This window comes from Ursus arctos, unplaced genomic scaffold (genome assembly GCF_023065955.2).
Source record: "Ursus arctos isolate Adak ecotype North America unplaced genomic scaffold, UrsArc2.0 scaffold_3, whole genome shotgun sequence".
Classification (NCBI taxonomy): Eukaryota; Metazoa; Chordata; class Mammalia; order Carnivora; family Ursidae; genus Ursus; species Ursus arctos.
In genome coordinates, this window is record NW_026622985.1 from 9,949,568 (window position 1) to 9,965,699 (window position 16,132).

The window sequence follows — 16,132 nt, forward strand, 5'->3', positions numbered from 1 at the left end:
AAGCACAGACAAAAGGTAAAAGAATGGTTTTTTAAAAAAAAAAACAAAAAACAACTTTATGGACACTGAAATGTGAGTTTCATATAATTTCCATGTTATTAAACATGACTCTTCTGATTATTTCAACCATTTAAAAATGTAAAAATCATTCTATACAGCCCATAAGCCTGACAAGAATAGGCGGCCAGCAGCAGTTTGCCCACCCCTGCATCATCCCACACTGAAGAAACTCTCCCGTCATTCTGATCCTGAGACTGACAGCAAGCACAGCAGATCATGCTGGTTTTGAGGAAACCTGTATTGTCTTCATCTCTACATGACTGGTGTGATGGGAGGGGTACCCTTGACGTGACTCAAGGAAGAGTCCAAAGGAGATAAAAAGATATTTCTGAAACTGTTCTTTCTGTAGAGCGACCCAGTACACAGAAATGTGAGATTCGGCGTGAGTCCTAGTGAACACATGAAGAATTACACCATCACGGTGTCTAAATTCCACATCCCACAAGGATTCCAACATGCTTGTTTTGCCACAGCTTCATGGTAAAAATCATGATTGTACCGAAACCCTGAATTTTAGGTTACTTAGGCAAAAGCATAAAATAAAGGTTTCTTCTGACACTAGTGGCCACAGTTAATATACAGATTTGAGGCTGCTGAGGTTTGAAGAGCATAAAATGTTTGTTTCACTTCTACTTTCTTTATTGATTTAGCCAAAATTCTTCCTAGACTACAGTTACTATAATTTTCTGAGTTCTTCATCCATCTGACAAAAATCTATGGTTTACTATTACTATTACACACTAAACTGACAACTCAGGTTTGTCTTAAACAGTTTTGGGGGGGGATATAAAAAATCAATATATTTCAGAACTACTCAATGATAATACATTGCAGAGTGGTGGGAAAGTAAAGATCCATCAACAAGTAATAAGAGGAAGGACTTAGACCCACCAGTCTAAGCCTCCCAACAACAAAGACTAGGTTTTAGTCATCTTCGCGTTGCCAAGGCCTAACTGGTAAAGCTTAGGAAGGTGTGGTGAGCATCTTTAAGAAGTATGCTAAGGAGTTTGGGCTTTCTCAGGGTAAAAATGGCTACTTGTTAGAATTTTTTAAATCATTGCTTTTAAAAGATAATTCTGATAGTGTTATGAAGAGTATATTGCAAAATGTCAACTAGAAACTAGGGAAAACAATAAAATAATTCAAGGTAGTGGGTCTCAGCTAAAACAGCAGCGTAGAGGCTAGGAAAAGACAATGCATTTAAAAGAGGGTCAAGGTTCGGGCCGCCTGGGTGGTTCAGAACTTTAAGCGTCTGCCTTCAGGTCAGGTCATGATCCCACAGTGCTGGGATTGAGTCGGAGTCCTGGGATTGAGTCCCGCATCAGGCTCAGTGGGGAGCCTGCTCCCTCTGCCTGCCTCTCCCCCTGCTTTTGCTCTCTCCTGCGCACTCTCTCTGACAAATAAGTAAATCTTAAAAGAAAAAAAATTAAAAACAAAATAAAAGAGAGCCAAGTTTCATTAGCATTCCTAGGCAGATGGAATTGCAGGCAGAGATGAGGGGAAAAGGGAAAAGTGGAAGCAGAGGATGACTTGTAGATTTCTACCCGAGTACTGGATAAATCCACATTTACCATCAACTGACAGACTGATTTAAGAATGGTAACAGGTTTGGATGGGCTTATACATGTATCATGTTATTTAAATTGGTCTGACATAGTACAATTTGTTGTACTGTGCCTGTCTCCCTAGCTAGGCTATGAGCTCCCAGCTAGACCTCACTTATCCTTCATCTTTGTATCTCCATAGTGCCCTGCACACGGCAGGTGCTCAAACAGGATATCAGATAAGCACCCTGAGTGTATACAACTGTTCCTGTTATTTTATTAAATAAAAGTTCTATGGCAACTTAATCTCATGAAGTTTAATATTTTAACCACATCGGACTACTTGCTATTCCCTCTTTCACTGAATTTTTCTGCCACTGTGCTTATTTGTTTTATTGCCAAGGCTGGAGGAGTATCTTTCATCACTACTACTGAAATTCCACCCATTCCTTAAGGCTCAGCTCAAATGTTATTTTCCCCATAAAATTTTCCCATGTGACATGTCACCTTGTTGATAAAGGGAGTAGTAACTGATTTGTTACATCTGACAATAAATGCCAGATCCTAGCAAAGTGCCTTATGTGCTTAATATATAACATTTACCTATTTTTTTTTAAAGATTTTATTTATTTATTTGACAGAGAGAGAGACAGCCAGCGAGAGAGGGAACACAAGCAGGGGGAGTGGGAGAGGAAGAAGCAAGCTCATAGCGGAGGAGCCTGATGTGGGGCTCGATCCCACAACGCTGGGATCACGCCGAGCCGAAGGCAGACGCTTAACTGCTGTGCCACCCAGGCGCCCCACATTTACCTATTTTAATAGCACTAGAGTACTATTAAATGTAAGAAGCTCCATTCAAGAAAGACCTAGAACAGACTCTACCTGTCTTCCTTACCTCTGAAAGGAAAACAGCAAAACCCAAAATATCTGCTGACCCTAAGTATGAAAATCAGTGAGTCCATCAGATCAGTTATCAGCATGAGTGGCAAGAACAGGCAGGGCTTTAAAAGACAGACTATTTTAAATTCTGGCTAGTAACTGGATAATCTTAGGCAATTTACCCAACCTTTCTGAGCCTGAATTCCTCATCTGTAAGATTAGGTTGATGGCACTTAACTCTGCAAGAAGATAGTAAAGGCTAAACAAAATTACATCTCTGCAGTGTAGAGCATTCAGCAAATAATCAGTAGTCAGTAGCTATTTTTATCGTTTGGGGCACGAACTTTAGATCTACGATAATGATAGTAATTTGCAAAAAAAGAATCCGAGAACAGAGGGGTTTTGAAGGTGGTCTAACTTGAATTCTCTACTTGATGCAAAATTTCCCTCAATAAATGTAGTTCTTTCTTCTTTACCAGAACAGGTGAATCAGTAACTATAGCTACTTAGCTTTCTAATGCACTTGCTTCCATAATCCGATTTTATAAATTTTTGTTACATAAAGCTTTATAAAGAGGCTGAAATTCATTAAATCCTTAAGTTTATGTATTTTATTTTTTATACTTGATCTTAGCCAAAAGGTGGAGAAGCGATTGTATTTTATTTTTTTTTAAAGATTTTATTTATTTATTCGACAGAGATAGAGACAGCCAGCGAGAGAGGGAACACAAGCAGGGGGAGTGGGAGAGGAAGAAGCAGGCTCCCAGCGGAGAAGCCTGTTGTGGGGCTCGATCCCATCACGCCGGGATCACGCCCTGAGCTGAAGGCAGACGCTTAACTGCTGTGCCACCCAGGCACCCCTGTATTTTATTTTTTTAAAGATTTATTTCGAGAGTGTGTGCGTATGTGTGTGTGCGCGCACAAATGGGGGGAGGGGCAGAGGGTGACGCAGACTCCCCGTTGAGTGGAGAGCCTGATGTAGGGCTCCATCCCAGGACCCTGGGATCGTGACTTGGGCCCAAGGCAGACACTTAACTGAATGAGCCATCCAGACACACCAAGTTTATGTATATTTTAAATTAAGATTTTAATTTTAACATTAAGTCCCAACTTTTCAAAATCAAAACAGTTGACTCAATGAAGTAATCTGCCTTAGAACTTCCTAACTAACCCTGTTGCTGAACCACAAACATAGCCAATTTTTTTCTAATCCATCCAAAAATATCAGATTACACACAACTGTTGGTAAATACTCTTCAAACTAATCACTAGTGGCCAAGAAGTCTTAAATAATACCCATCCTAAAACAAGGCAATTTCTACATGGACAATATTACTTACCAAGGGTCTTAATTTCTATTTTTTTTTTAGGTTTATTTATTTGAGAAAAAAAAGAGAGAGAGGGTGGGGGGGGTAGGGAGGTAGACAGAGGGAGAGAGAATCCTCAAGCGACTCCCCACTGAGCATGGCGCCCTATGCAGGGCTGGACCCCAGGACCCTGAGATCATGACCTGAACAGAAATCAAGAGTCAACAGCTCAACTGACTAAGACAGCCACATGCCCCAGAAGGGTCTTAATTTCTAAAGAAATTATGAATTACGATTCATGACACACGCTCAAGTAGTTGTAAAGTACAAAAACCTAAAGCCATTATCTACAGCCTTGAATCTAGGTAAAGAACACACGGTTCTGAAATACACCTGCCCTCCTTCAGCTTGAACACTCTCTTGTGTTCTGATAAAAATCCTTCCTTCCTTGTTTCTGTTACTCTCAACTGCTCTGGAGGGAAAGCGACACAACATCCCTGTGTACCATGAGGCGCAACTGAAGAGGGAACTATGACACAGAGGCTTCGTAGGGTTTGTCCCAACATAGAACTCATGTCCTCTCGTAAAAACTATGAGAAATTGCTTCACCTACAAGCCAGACTGCAGATTATTCTTTGAGAAACATCTGACTTATATAATAGAAGGGATTTCAAAGAGTTCCAGCTCAGCAGTCTTTCGTAAGACTCAATCAACCTCTGCCTTGGTTTTCTCATTGAAAATGGGGCTTTCTGGGGGCACCTGGGGGGCTCAGTCAGTTAAGCATCTGCCTTAGGCTCAGGTCAGGATCCCAGATTCCTGGGATTGTGCCTCATGTCCGGCCCCCTGATTGGCAGGGAGCCTGCTTCTCCCTCTCCCTCTGCAGCTCCCCCTGCTTATGCTCTTTCTCTCAGTACATAAATAAAATATTAAAAAAAAAAAAAAAAAAAAAAGAAAAAAAGAAAATGGGACTTCCCAAACACACATGTAAGGAGAATTAAATAAGATAATACATGTGAAAGCACCTGTATAACTGTAAGGTATTTATGAAATACTCATTCAGCACAGAATTCATATTTTTTGTCTCATAGGGAAATTCAACTATCAGCATGTAATAATTTAGTAAACAAAAGATATTCTTCTGGCTTTAAAAATCCTTTTTTTTCTTAAGATAAAATTTATAAATGCAGCAAAAAAATGTTAAAGTGGAGGACTAGATAATGAAAACACATGTAAGGAAAATCATTCAATGTGAAACTGTATTACTTTAAATTTCTAGAAACGTGTTTTTGTTCCTGTACTTTCAAATTCAAGGGAAATCAACATTATGAAAAAATTCTCAGAACCCAAGGTCATGTCTCCTGTACCTTTAATCATTAATGTGGTTTACACTGGCACATATCCTGACTTAAAGAAAGGTAACAACCTTTACGAATAATAAGTCAAGCTTCATGCAACCAAAGAAAATTTTATGTCATATATTTACCACATTTAGGTTGTTATAGACTCTGCTGGAGACATGAAAGACTATGACACGACATTTCTAAAAAATAATCAACATCACATCCTGTCGTTACTAGAGAACCAAAATTGACCGCTTCAAAAATTCTCTTCAACCATTTCACTGAAAGCTTTAATTTTCTGTAAGCTAAAATAATGGTAACTTTTTAAAGAACACAGTTTTTTTTGTTTGAACAGTTAGCTCTTCACACCTCTTCAACATTTTTGACTAAATGAAAGGCCTTAGAATATAACAAATAGATCTTCTGTTTTTCCTACTACATTAAAATGTAACAGGTAATTTTGTAATTTCTGTATCAGAATGAGATCGATTAGTTATATCAGAAATGCAACCACAGTTCATAGTTGGAAAAAAAGACAACTTTCTTATTACAGAAAAGATTATGAATAAACAATTATGCCAGAACCATTATATACGGCAAAATTTATAAACCTTAAACAAAGACTGCTAATAACACAAAATAGAACTTTTGCTTCCTGACAGTTCTAAACAGTTCCTGTGTGTTTTGCAATGAGATTTCATCACTTTTGCCACAGACAGAAGCATAAGGTTGTGCAGGTTTTCTTATTTTTGCTTTCTGGTTACATGTAAAAGAACATTTATTGTTACACAATGAATTACATGTATTGAGTGCTCCCCCCCAAGAAGAGGCACAGCCTTAATAATGCTATAGATGTGCTCTATTTAATTCTCTCCACAACTGTGGGGCAATAAATGGTTAGGTAAGTTACTTAAGTACACAGAACTAGTAAGTAACGAGCTAAGATTCAACCACAGACTGTCTGACTCCAAAGCCCATGTTCTTCACTACTGCATTAAACTTCTCGTGACAAAAAAAAAAAAAAAGAACCAAAAAGAAACAAATACATTAATTTTTTTTATCAGTTTTAGGCTCTTATATCAAGTAGCTATCTAACTGCATTGTTCTGCTCCTTCAGGAGTTATTATTTTTGTAAAATTTATGTAAGCATATAAATATATGTAGTATATATGTAAAAGAGAAAAATACTTACAGGCAAATGAATTTTATAATACAGATTAAAGCAAGAATTGAAAAGAACATTCCTGGAGGAATTAGTAACAACACCTGGTAGGGTGCAAATCAATTTTTTCAGATTAAATCATTTATTATAAAATATAAACGATACAGGACAGTGCTTGCCACCTGAAGATATTTCGGCTTTGTAATACCAGTTTTCCTTTTGTGGAATGAAGCCAGACAACCAAATAAGAGAAAGTCTAAGTTTTCCCTTTTCAGGGGATCAGGGCTACTTCAGAATGTCTGGAATTTCGATGAACTAGAATACCTAGCTGAGTTAGTAGCTCTCTAGGCCTCCTTTGTCAGATATAAAGTGTGTACAGATGCAGTTAATTAGTGCCCACCATAGTGAAGTCTATCTTGTTCTGAAAGGTATTTTTCCTTCTGTTAACATTTGGAATAAATATGACATGTTTAAGGTAGATTCCCCTCCAAAAAATCAACAACCACAACAAAAAACCAACCCCTATTTCTAAAAGCCAGCTTAATATATGTAAAATAGAGCATTTTTAATATTGTTTGTAACCAATTGTTACAAGGCCCTCCTTTTCCAAGACCCCAGATGAAGGCGGTTATGGTTGTCAGGCCCTTTCCCCATTACAACATGGTGCGATTTTGCAACGATAACAAATGTCTGCAACAACAGCTAACGTTTACTGAATGCTATGTGCCAGGACCTGTAGCATGTGCTTTACAGAGATGCCTGTCATCTGCACAACACCCCCATGAGGTAGGTAGGTACTGTCATCATTCTGATTTTATGCGTGAGAAACATGAGGCTGGGGCGTCTAAGTCACCCACTCGAAGGCACACATAGCAAGCAGGCCGGCGATAGGAGCTCAGGTCTTACTCCAAAACGGGTGCTTTTGACAACTTCTCCAAACTGTAAGGAAAAAGGGAGTCAGTCCCCAAACCCTATCACTCTATATCACCCCTCTTCAACATACAAAGTGTAAAGTATCCAAACAGCCTTTGCTTTTTACAATTTTACAAAGATACCAAATGAAGAGTGGCGTGGGGAGGAGAAGACAAGGGCCAGCTTAGAGCGGAGTAGAAAGCGCGAGGCAAGGGCCAAGTGCCTATGAATAAAACCAGTCCGAACTTAAGCCACAGAGACCACAGTATTTTAGAACTAAAATCGCACAAAACCGAGAAACCGAAATGACGTCGGCCCAAGGCGGAGAAGCTCACAGAGCACTGGTGCAAAGGAAGCTGTCACGCCTGATGTTAGCCTTTCTTACAGCCACATAAGGAGACAGAGAACACACACGAGTTGAAGGGCAAAACCACAGCTGACTCTACAGCTCCGGGGTTTCCTTCCGACTCACTAGTTCGGGGAAATACAAGCCCCGTGGCTCACACGCCCCCCCCCCCCCCCCCCGCTACCCTGCCGTGTGGAACACCTCAGATGCTGAAAGGGCCTGCGTAGAGGTAGGGCTGCTGGTCTCGGGAACCCGCGGCTGGAGACTTTCTCACACCCGCTTCCAAGTGAAAGCCACACGCCGGGGAGCGCCTCCCCGGCTCTGGGGACAAGCCTTGGCGCGCGGACGGCTGGCTGGTGCGACTCGACCGCCCCGATCGCCGCCCGCACCCAAGTTTGTGCCAAGTCACAGCGCGCTATCGGCCCCGGCACCACCACCCCCACCGCTCCCGCCCGCCTCCTCCACTTAGCCGCCTCCGGTCCCCGCCCCACTCACCTGCCCAGCTCTCGGCCTGGGCTCAGGCTGTAGCCGTCCTGGAAGGGCTCGGTGCGCACGGCGGTGCGGATCTCCGTCAGCAGCCCGAGGGCCTGGGGTGCGGGCGGCGGACGGCGCGGCGCGCCCAGACTCCTGCCGGCCCGGCCCGACCCTGAGGCGGCGGCCGAAGGGGAGCCGCGGCTGCCAGGCTTCTCCAGGGGAATCATGGTGGACGGGCACGCTTCCTTTCCGGCCGCCCCGCTCGCTCCCAGCTGCCGGCGGGTAACGGTCCCACCTGCAGCTGCCCCGCACGGGTCCGCGAGCCTCCAGGAACCCGCTCTCCCCCTCGGCGCGCTTAAACTGCGGCTCGCTGACTCCCGGAGTCCCGCCCCACGTCCCGCCCCACGTCCCGCCCCACGTCCCGCCCCACGTCCCGCCCCACGTCCCGCCCCACGTCCCGCCCCACGTCCCGCCCCGCCCCCTGGCAGAACCCCGCCCCGCCCCTAGTCTCGCCCCCTCGCGGGCTCGCTTGGCGTCGGGAGTGCAGGGTACCTCACGCGCTCCCTCTGCAGTCGAGAGAGAGAGAGTGCAGCCTGGGGGGACGCCCCGGCCTGGGGGGAAGCAGCACTACCCTTCAGATGGGAGGGCTCCCGACCTCGACCAGTTGCACACCTGTTGAGCGTCTGAGTGCTCCAAAACTTGATCCCTCCGTCAGTGAAAGGCGCAAGAGTTGCCAGCTGGAGCTTTACGTTGGGTGTGCGGGGAGGGGGCGGTGAGACTCTGATCCCAGCGGCTGTACACCACGAGGAAGCTGACCAGGGCACCTGGTTCCTTCGCGCACTGGGAGGAACTGTGGAAGCAGAAGTTGGGTAACTATTAACCCCTCACTCTAGCCCTATGCAATAGGCAGTATTATACGTCTGTAGTCTTCTCCCTATTTAACACGGTGCTCTCGTCTGGTCTGGTTTTTTTTTTTAAATATTAGATTGTTTTTTAAAAAATAGACTTTTATTTTAGAGAATTTTTAGGTTTACAGCAAAACTACGTGAAAGGTACAGAGATTTCTCACATACCTTCTCCCTCCACCCCCTCATCTGGTCTTTTTAAAATTGAATTATAATTGATACACAGTATTGTATTAGTTTCAGGTGTACAAGATAGTAAGATATTTTTATACATCATGAAATGATCAGCGCCATAGGTCTGGTTGCCATCTATCACTATCCAAAGTTATTACAGTACAATTCACTATATTCCCTATGTTGTGCATTACATCCTCATGACTTATTTATTTTATAACTAGAACTTAGTGCCTCTTAATCCACTACACCTATTTTGCCCTTCCCCTACGTGCCTCCCCTCTGTAACCACCTGTTTGTTCTCTGTATCTATAAGGCTATTTATGTGGGGGTTTTTTTGAGATTCCATATATAAGTGAAATTATATGGTATTTGTCTTTCTCTGACCTATTTCACTTAACATAATAACCTCTAGATCCATCCATGTTATTGAAAATGGCTAGATTTCATTCTTTTTTAGGGCTGACTAATATTCCATATACATACACTGAACCTTCTTTATCCATGCATCTATCATCTATCAGTGGACACTTAGGTTGCTTTCATATCTTGGGTATTATAAATAATGCCACTACAAACTTAGGGCTACATATATCTTTTTGAATTAGCGTTTTTGTTTTCTTCAGATAAGTATGCAGAAGTGGAATTTCCAGAGCATATGGTAGTTCTGTTTTTAATTTTTTGAGGAACTTGCATACTGTTTTCCACAGTGGCTGCATGAATTTACATTCCCACCCACAGTGCACACCCTCACCAACACTTGTTATTTCTTGTCTTTTTGGTAATAGCCATTCTAACATGTGTGGGGTGGGTATCTCATTATTGTTTTGACTTGCATTTCACTGCTGGTTAGTGATGTTGAGCACCTTTTCATATGTCTGTTGACCATCTGTGTTTTGTTTGGAAAAATGTCTATTCAGGTCATCTGCCCGTATTTTTTTTTAATTGGGTTGTTTGTTTTTTGTTATTGAGTTGTATGAGTTCTTTATATATTTTGGATGTCAACCCCTTATCAGGTATATAATTTGCAAGTATCTTCTCCCATTTGATAGGTTAAATTTTGTTTTATTGATGATTTCCTTCACTATGTAAAAATTTTTTAGTTTGAAGTAGACCCATTTGTTTCTTTTGGATTTTTTTGCCCTTGCCTGAGGAGGCATATCCAAAAAATATTGAGAGTTATAAAGAGCTTACTGCCTGTGTTTTCTTTTAGGATTTTTATGGTTTCAGGTTTACATTTAAGTTTTTAATCCTCTTTGAGTTGATTTTTGAATATGGTATAAGAATGCGGTCCAGTTTCATTCTTTTGCATGTAGCTGCCCAGTTTTCCCAAACCACTTTTATTTTATTTTTTTAAAGATTTAATTTATTTATTTGACAGAGAGAGAGAGAGAGAGAGAGAACAAGCAGGCAGAGTGACAGGCAGAGGGAGAGGGAGAAGCAGGCTCCCCACTGAGCAGAGAGCTTAATGTGGGGCTTGATTCCAGGACCCTGGGCTCATGACCTGAGCCAGAGGCAATTACTTAACCAGAGGAGCCACCCAGGTGCCCCTCCCAAATCACTTTTTAAAGATACTATCTTTTCCACATTGTATGTTCTTGCCTCCTTTGTTATAAATTGGCCATATAAGCATGGGTTTATTTCTGGACTCCCTATTCTGTTCTATTGATCTATGTGTCTATTTTTGTGCAAGTAACATGCTGTATTGATTACTGTAGCTTTGTGGTGTAGTTTTATCTGGAAGCATGATACCTCCGACTTTGTTCTTTGTCAAGATTGCTTTGCTATTCTAGGTCTTTGGCAGTTCCACACAAATGTTAAGATTATTTGTTCGAGTTCTGTGAAAAATACTATTGGTATTTTGGTAGGGATTGCATTGCATCTGTAGATTGCTTTGAGTAGTATCAGCATTTAAATAATACTAATTCTTCCAGCCTATGAGTATGGTATGTCTTTTCATTTATTTGTGTTATCTTCAATTTCTTTCATCAATGTCTCATAATTTTCAGCATATAGATCTTTCACTTCATTGGTTAAATTTATTTCTAGGTTGGGGCACAGTCGGTTGAGCATCTGACTCTTGGTTTCAGCTCAGGGCATATTCTCAGGGTCATGAGATGAAGCCCCCGAGATCAAACCCCACATCTGGCTCCACGCTCAGCACAGGGTCTGCTTGTCCCTCTCCCTTTGCTCCTTCCCCCACTCATGCTCTCTCTCTCTGTTAAATAAATAAATAAATAAATAAATAAATAAATAAATAAATAAATAAAATCTTAAAAAAAAACTGACGGGAAACCATGGAAGGATTTAAACTGAAGAGTGACATGATTTAACACGTGTTTTATGATTATTTGGTTGCATCATCGAGCATAGACTGTAGCGTTGTGAACTGGATATAGGAAGGCTGGCTAGGAGACTGTGACAATCACACAGACATGCAATTACTGTGGCTCAGACTAGGGACATGGTGATGGGATTGATGAAAAATAATGGAATTCTTTTGAGCTCGGCCCAACAGGAATTGCTGGCGGATTAGGTGAAGAGTTTAGGAGAGGCTCTCTTTCTCCAGTGTCTCTGAGACTTGGGTCAGGAATGCGTGCAGCGCCATGATGAAAGGAACCATTGCCTTCAGAAGGTTACCAACCTGAGGAGGCTTCTAGTTTGTTCTCATGGGTTTCAGTTTATCTTAGTTCTTTATTCTAGTTCACTCCTGCTTTATATCTGGCTTTTCTTCCTGATTCAGGTCAACCATTAGCTGCAAAGCTTCCATAGGTTTATTCCCCAGCTCCCACAACTGTGTAAGGTCTGTCTCTGTAATAAATTCCTTATTCTGGATCAGAGTGACCATACTTTCCTGATCAAAACCCTGAGTGATATAAGTATGATTTATTAGCCCACTAAATAGAGATGTTCATTGCCCGGTTGAATATGTCAGTGTAAGAGACGTTTTAGCTGTTTCCATGAGTTAGGGATAACACATGTTTTGTTATTATCTCATGGTAAATAATTTTTTTAAGTACCGGCTTTTAATTATGGTCAGAGAATGTGGGGCTATCATTTCTTTGGCATTTATTGAGACATTGTAGTCTTTTTTTGGGGAAATGTTTCATGTGCTTCGGAAGAATGCGTATTCTCCATGTGTTGGGTAAAGATCTTATGGGTAAGATGAATGTAGATATTCATAGGACTCTTAATAACTCTTAAGAACCAAGAGAGTAGAATTTTAGGTGAATACCGTTCGGGACTAAGAAGGTCATTACATATTTGTAAAAGAAACAAGCCACCAAGGAGACCTAACAATCATTAACTTATATACACATAATACATAGTCTCAAAATAAATGAAGCTTACTGAACTATAAATTCAAAGAATTTTGATTCATAAATTATACAAATTAATAGCAATTGGTAAAAACCCAAATCATATTTATGTATACATATGTGTTGCTATGCCAGTGAAACAAATTATATTTACTATAACAGACAAATTTTAAAAACATTTATTGAACACCTATAAGTCTACTTTTTGAAAGTTGAAGTTCAACATTCTTAGGGTAGAAGTTCAGCATTTGTGCATTCTTATCTCAACCCGAACTTGAATTTATAAAATAAAAACTAACAGAGCATTTATTTATTTTTACCATGCAATTCTGATAAAAGTACATTTTGTAAACACATGTATATGAAAAATATCCATTCACTTATTTTAGAAGCTACATCTTTCAAGTGCTGTGAGCTGCTACACATTTTCATACAAGTTAAATACTTAAAGACTTCAAGTGGCTTATTCCAGGAAAAAAAAAAAAGGAAAAAAGCACAGTATTGTCCTTTTCAAGCCTGCCTTTCTAGGTTTATAATTTCCTGTTTGTAATTTACGTGTTCTATTATTTCCTTGTCTGTTTGAACATTTAAAAGTACTTACCTTATACCTCTCTTAGATTGCGGTGTATTTCGAGTTTTTCCTGTTCATTCTATCTGTGGATTCTCTTTCCTAGCACTGGAGTTTCTCATGCATTTTATAATTTTTTGTTGATGAGCTCGTGTAAATATGCCAATTTCTCTTCTGCCTTCAGTATCATTATTCATTTAAATTAAGCAGTGGCTACCACGCATGGTGGATGCATTCGTACCATTAAACTGAACTTTCTGTGCTTGGTTTCAAAAGTTATCCCAGAAAGGAAAAGATGCCTAATGGTCTTTGAATTGGTTATCCACTTGCCACAATAATAATGTATAACAATCACAAAATCTTGACTGTGTTTACTCAGATACCTAGGGGGTCATCTCATTGTTGATTGAGTTAGCCTGGTCTCACCACTGCTCCCCATGTGTGTATCCTCTTTTTACACTAGGCATGTACTTCCGTGACAGTAGAGTATAAAGAGAGAGACATATATAACATGATTAATTTCAACAGGTTTTGACACTAATTCACTTAGAGGTTCTGGGCATTAAAATAAATCTCTTCGTAGCCGTCATCTCCCAGGTCTTCAAGATATGAAGGTTCTTAGGCTGATTCAGTCATTTCCAGTTCCTTCTCTGTTTACTAATTCATCCCTGTCTGTCTTTCCTCTCCAATGGAGCCAATGGCTCCTGTTTTCTTTTCCCCATAGCATTTTGCTTATTAATTATTATTTTTTAGTGACATCATATCTTATTCAGGAGCTGGGGTGGGGTTGCAGGGGGAGGGAATATTCATATCAAAAACAGGGGCCAAATCTCACATGAAGCAGAAGAATGAATTGAATATTGCTAGACCTTGAACTCCTTGAGGCAAAGACTGCCGTTTCCCCCCTGTACCCAGCACAGGACCCGGCACGTAACAAGTATTCAATAAATGGTTAATTCAAGAAAGGTAGTGTGTGTTGGTGGTTGAGTGTCTGGGCTCTGGAGGGAGCCCAGCCTCTCATTCAGATCTTGGCTATACCATTTACTTTGGGCAAATTAATTAACTTCTTTATGTTTCAGGGTTTTTTCAGTTTAAGATAGGGATATAAGTTATCTCATAGGGTTATACATGAAAAGCAAAAATTAGTTCTTCTTAAGTAGTGAAAAATTTATTGTGATCACAGTCATCTTCATTAATCCATTGATTAGATACCACAATGTTAATTATTGATTTATTATACTAAACTATTGTAACAAGCAGTAAACTTATAGGCAATGATTTTATTCCTTCTGTGATTATTATTACAGCAATTAAAGAGCCTGGTGAATAGTGTGGTTCTAAATATAAGTTAGCTTCTATTATTATTACTATTACTGTTGGGGCTGATGACAGTGATTCATGGGGCCGGAAGGAGGATAGTATGGGATTGGATTGTGTCCCCCATAAAAGATACATTGGAGTCCTAACTCCCAGTACCTCAGAATGTGAACTTATTGGAAGTTAGAGTCTTTACGGAGGTAACCAAGTTAATGAGGTCATAGAGTGGGCCCTAACCCAACATGACTGCTGTCCTTATAGAAAGGGGAAATTTGGACACACACACACATACACACACACAGAATGTCACATGAAGAAGAAAGCCGAGGTCTCTAAGTCAAGGAGGACCAAAGATTGCCAGCGAATCCCTGGAAGTTAGGAGAGAGGGATGGAACAGGTTCTCTCTCAGAGGGAATCAACCTCACCATCACCTTGATCTTGGACTTTAAGCCTTAGTTAAGCCACCAGTTTGTGGTCCTCTGTTGCAGCAGCCCCCGCAAACTCATCCAGAGGGGCTATAGCCGTAGGCAGACTGCATCCTTCTTTGGTGAGTACACGTGGACATCCCATGGCATGCCTAACAGATAACCGCTTCCGGCTCTCCCACCCTCCTGGCCAATGTCTTGATGGTTATACCAGGTCCAGGAGCTCAGGAACCCAAGGGATATTTTGCGACAGGGCGTACCTTTAGCTCTCAAGATAAAGCTTAGTGGCCTTGAGCAAATCATCTCTCCTGGTCTCAGATTCTTTGTCTCCAAGATAAAATTAGTCAGACAAAAGTACCTAAATGTCTCTCCCCAGCTAAAAATGTGATGATTTCTGCAGCAGGGATAAAGGTTAGCCTGACCTTCCCTAACTCTCTCTTCATTTATTCTGTTGGGGAACCATCCTCTATAAACATACCTAACTGCATCTGGGCTCTAAAGTATATGTGTTTTTTGGTTTTGTTTGTTTGTTTGTTTGTTTGTTTGTTTTTTACAGTTGTCAGCACAGCGTATGGGAAAAGCATGGCCATAGAAATCAGGAGATCTGAAATCTAATCTTGATTTCAGAATAATGATCAGATTAAAATATAGAATAATATCATCTACTGTCTGTAAATTATGGCTTAGGCTAATGTTTTTCTTATGCTCTAAGAGAAAAATTATTTTCAGTTATAATCTAAAGTAAACCCAGGATGTGCATAAAAATTTTTATGCACATCCATAAAAATACACTATTGAGACTTCCCAGGGTTTTTCTTTCTCTCAGTCCTACCCACACTTCCTAATAAGTTTTTTTTCCCCCTCAAAGAATAAATCAGCTTCTGACTGCCCGGTGACAGCCACATGATTTTTCTTTTACAGGCTCCCAAGACCGTTGTGATATTGGGAGTTCTGATATGTACCACTGGACACATTTTTGCCTAGTGCTGACTCTTTTCTCAGGGTCCCCCTGGGTGTGAGGCTGCAGCCCGAAGTCTTTGTAGAAACATCTACACATGTAGGGATTTAGTAAGCCTGTGTATGGCTGGTTCAACATAAAGGACACTCACAAACGAAGCCCACGTGGCTTGTGTACGGTCCTAACAGGCATACACAAGGAACTCGTTACACAACCCGTTCCCTTATTCACGGATTTGTGAATACATACTCTGCTTTTTTGATAAATAATTTTCCAGGGATTGTTTATCACGGCAGCTGGCAGCCTTCCGTGTTGTTCCATTGCTTACATCCAGTGAAAGCACAGGCATGAGGCAAATTGTTATGCATTACCCTAGACCTGTGTTTGCAATAAGGAGCACACACAATGCCATACCAAAGTGAGTTTATTGACATTCCTTGA

General features: G+C 40.9%; 1 protein-coding gene across 1 annotated transcript in view; it reads right to left on the reverse strand.

The window, feature by feature from the left end:
* The window catches only part of STK17A (serine/threonine kinase 17a), a 42,469-nt gene extending 34,066 nt beyond the window's left edge, over positions 1–8,403 (reverse strand). The window contains exon 1 of the mRNA XM_026502729.4: positions 8,046–8,403. Within this exon, the coding sequence (XP_026358514.1) occupies positions 8,046–8,251 (206 nt within the window). The 5' untranslated portion in view covers positions 8,252–8,403. The remainder of the gene's footprint in view (positions 1–8,045) is intronic.
* Positions 8,404–16,132: the final 7,729 nt, after the last annotated feature.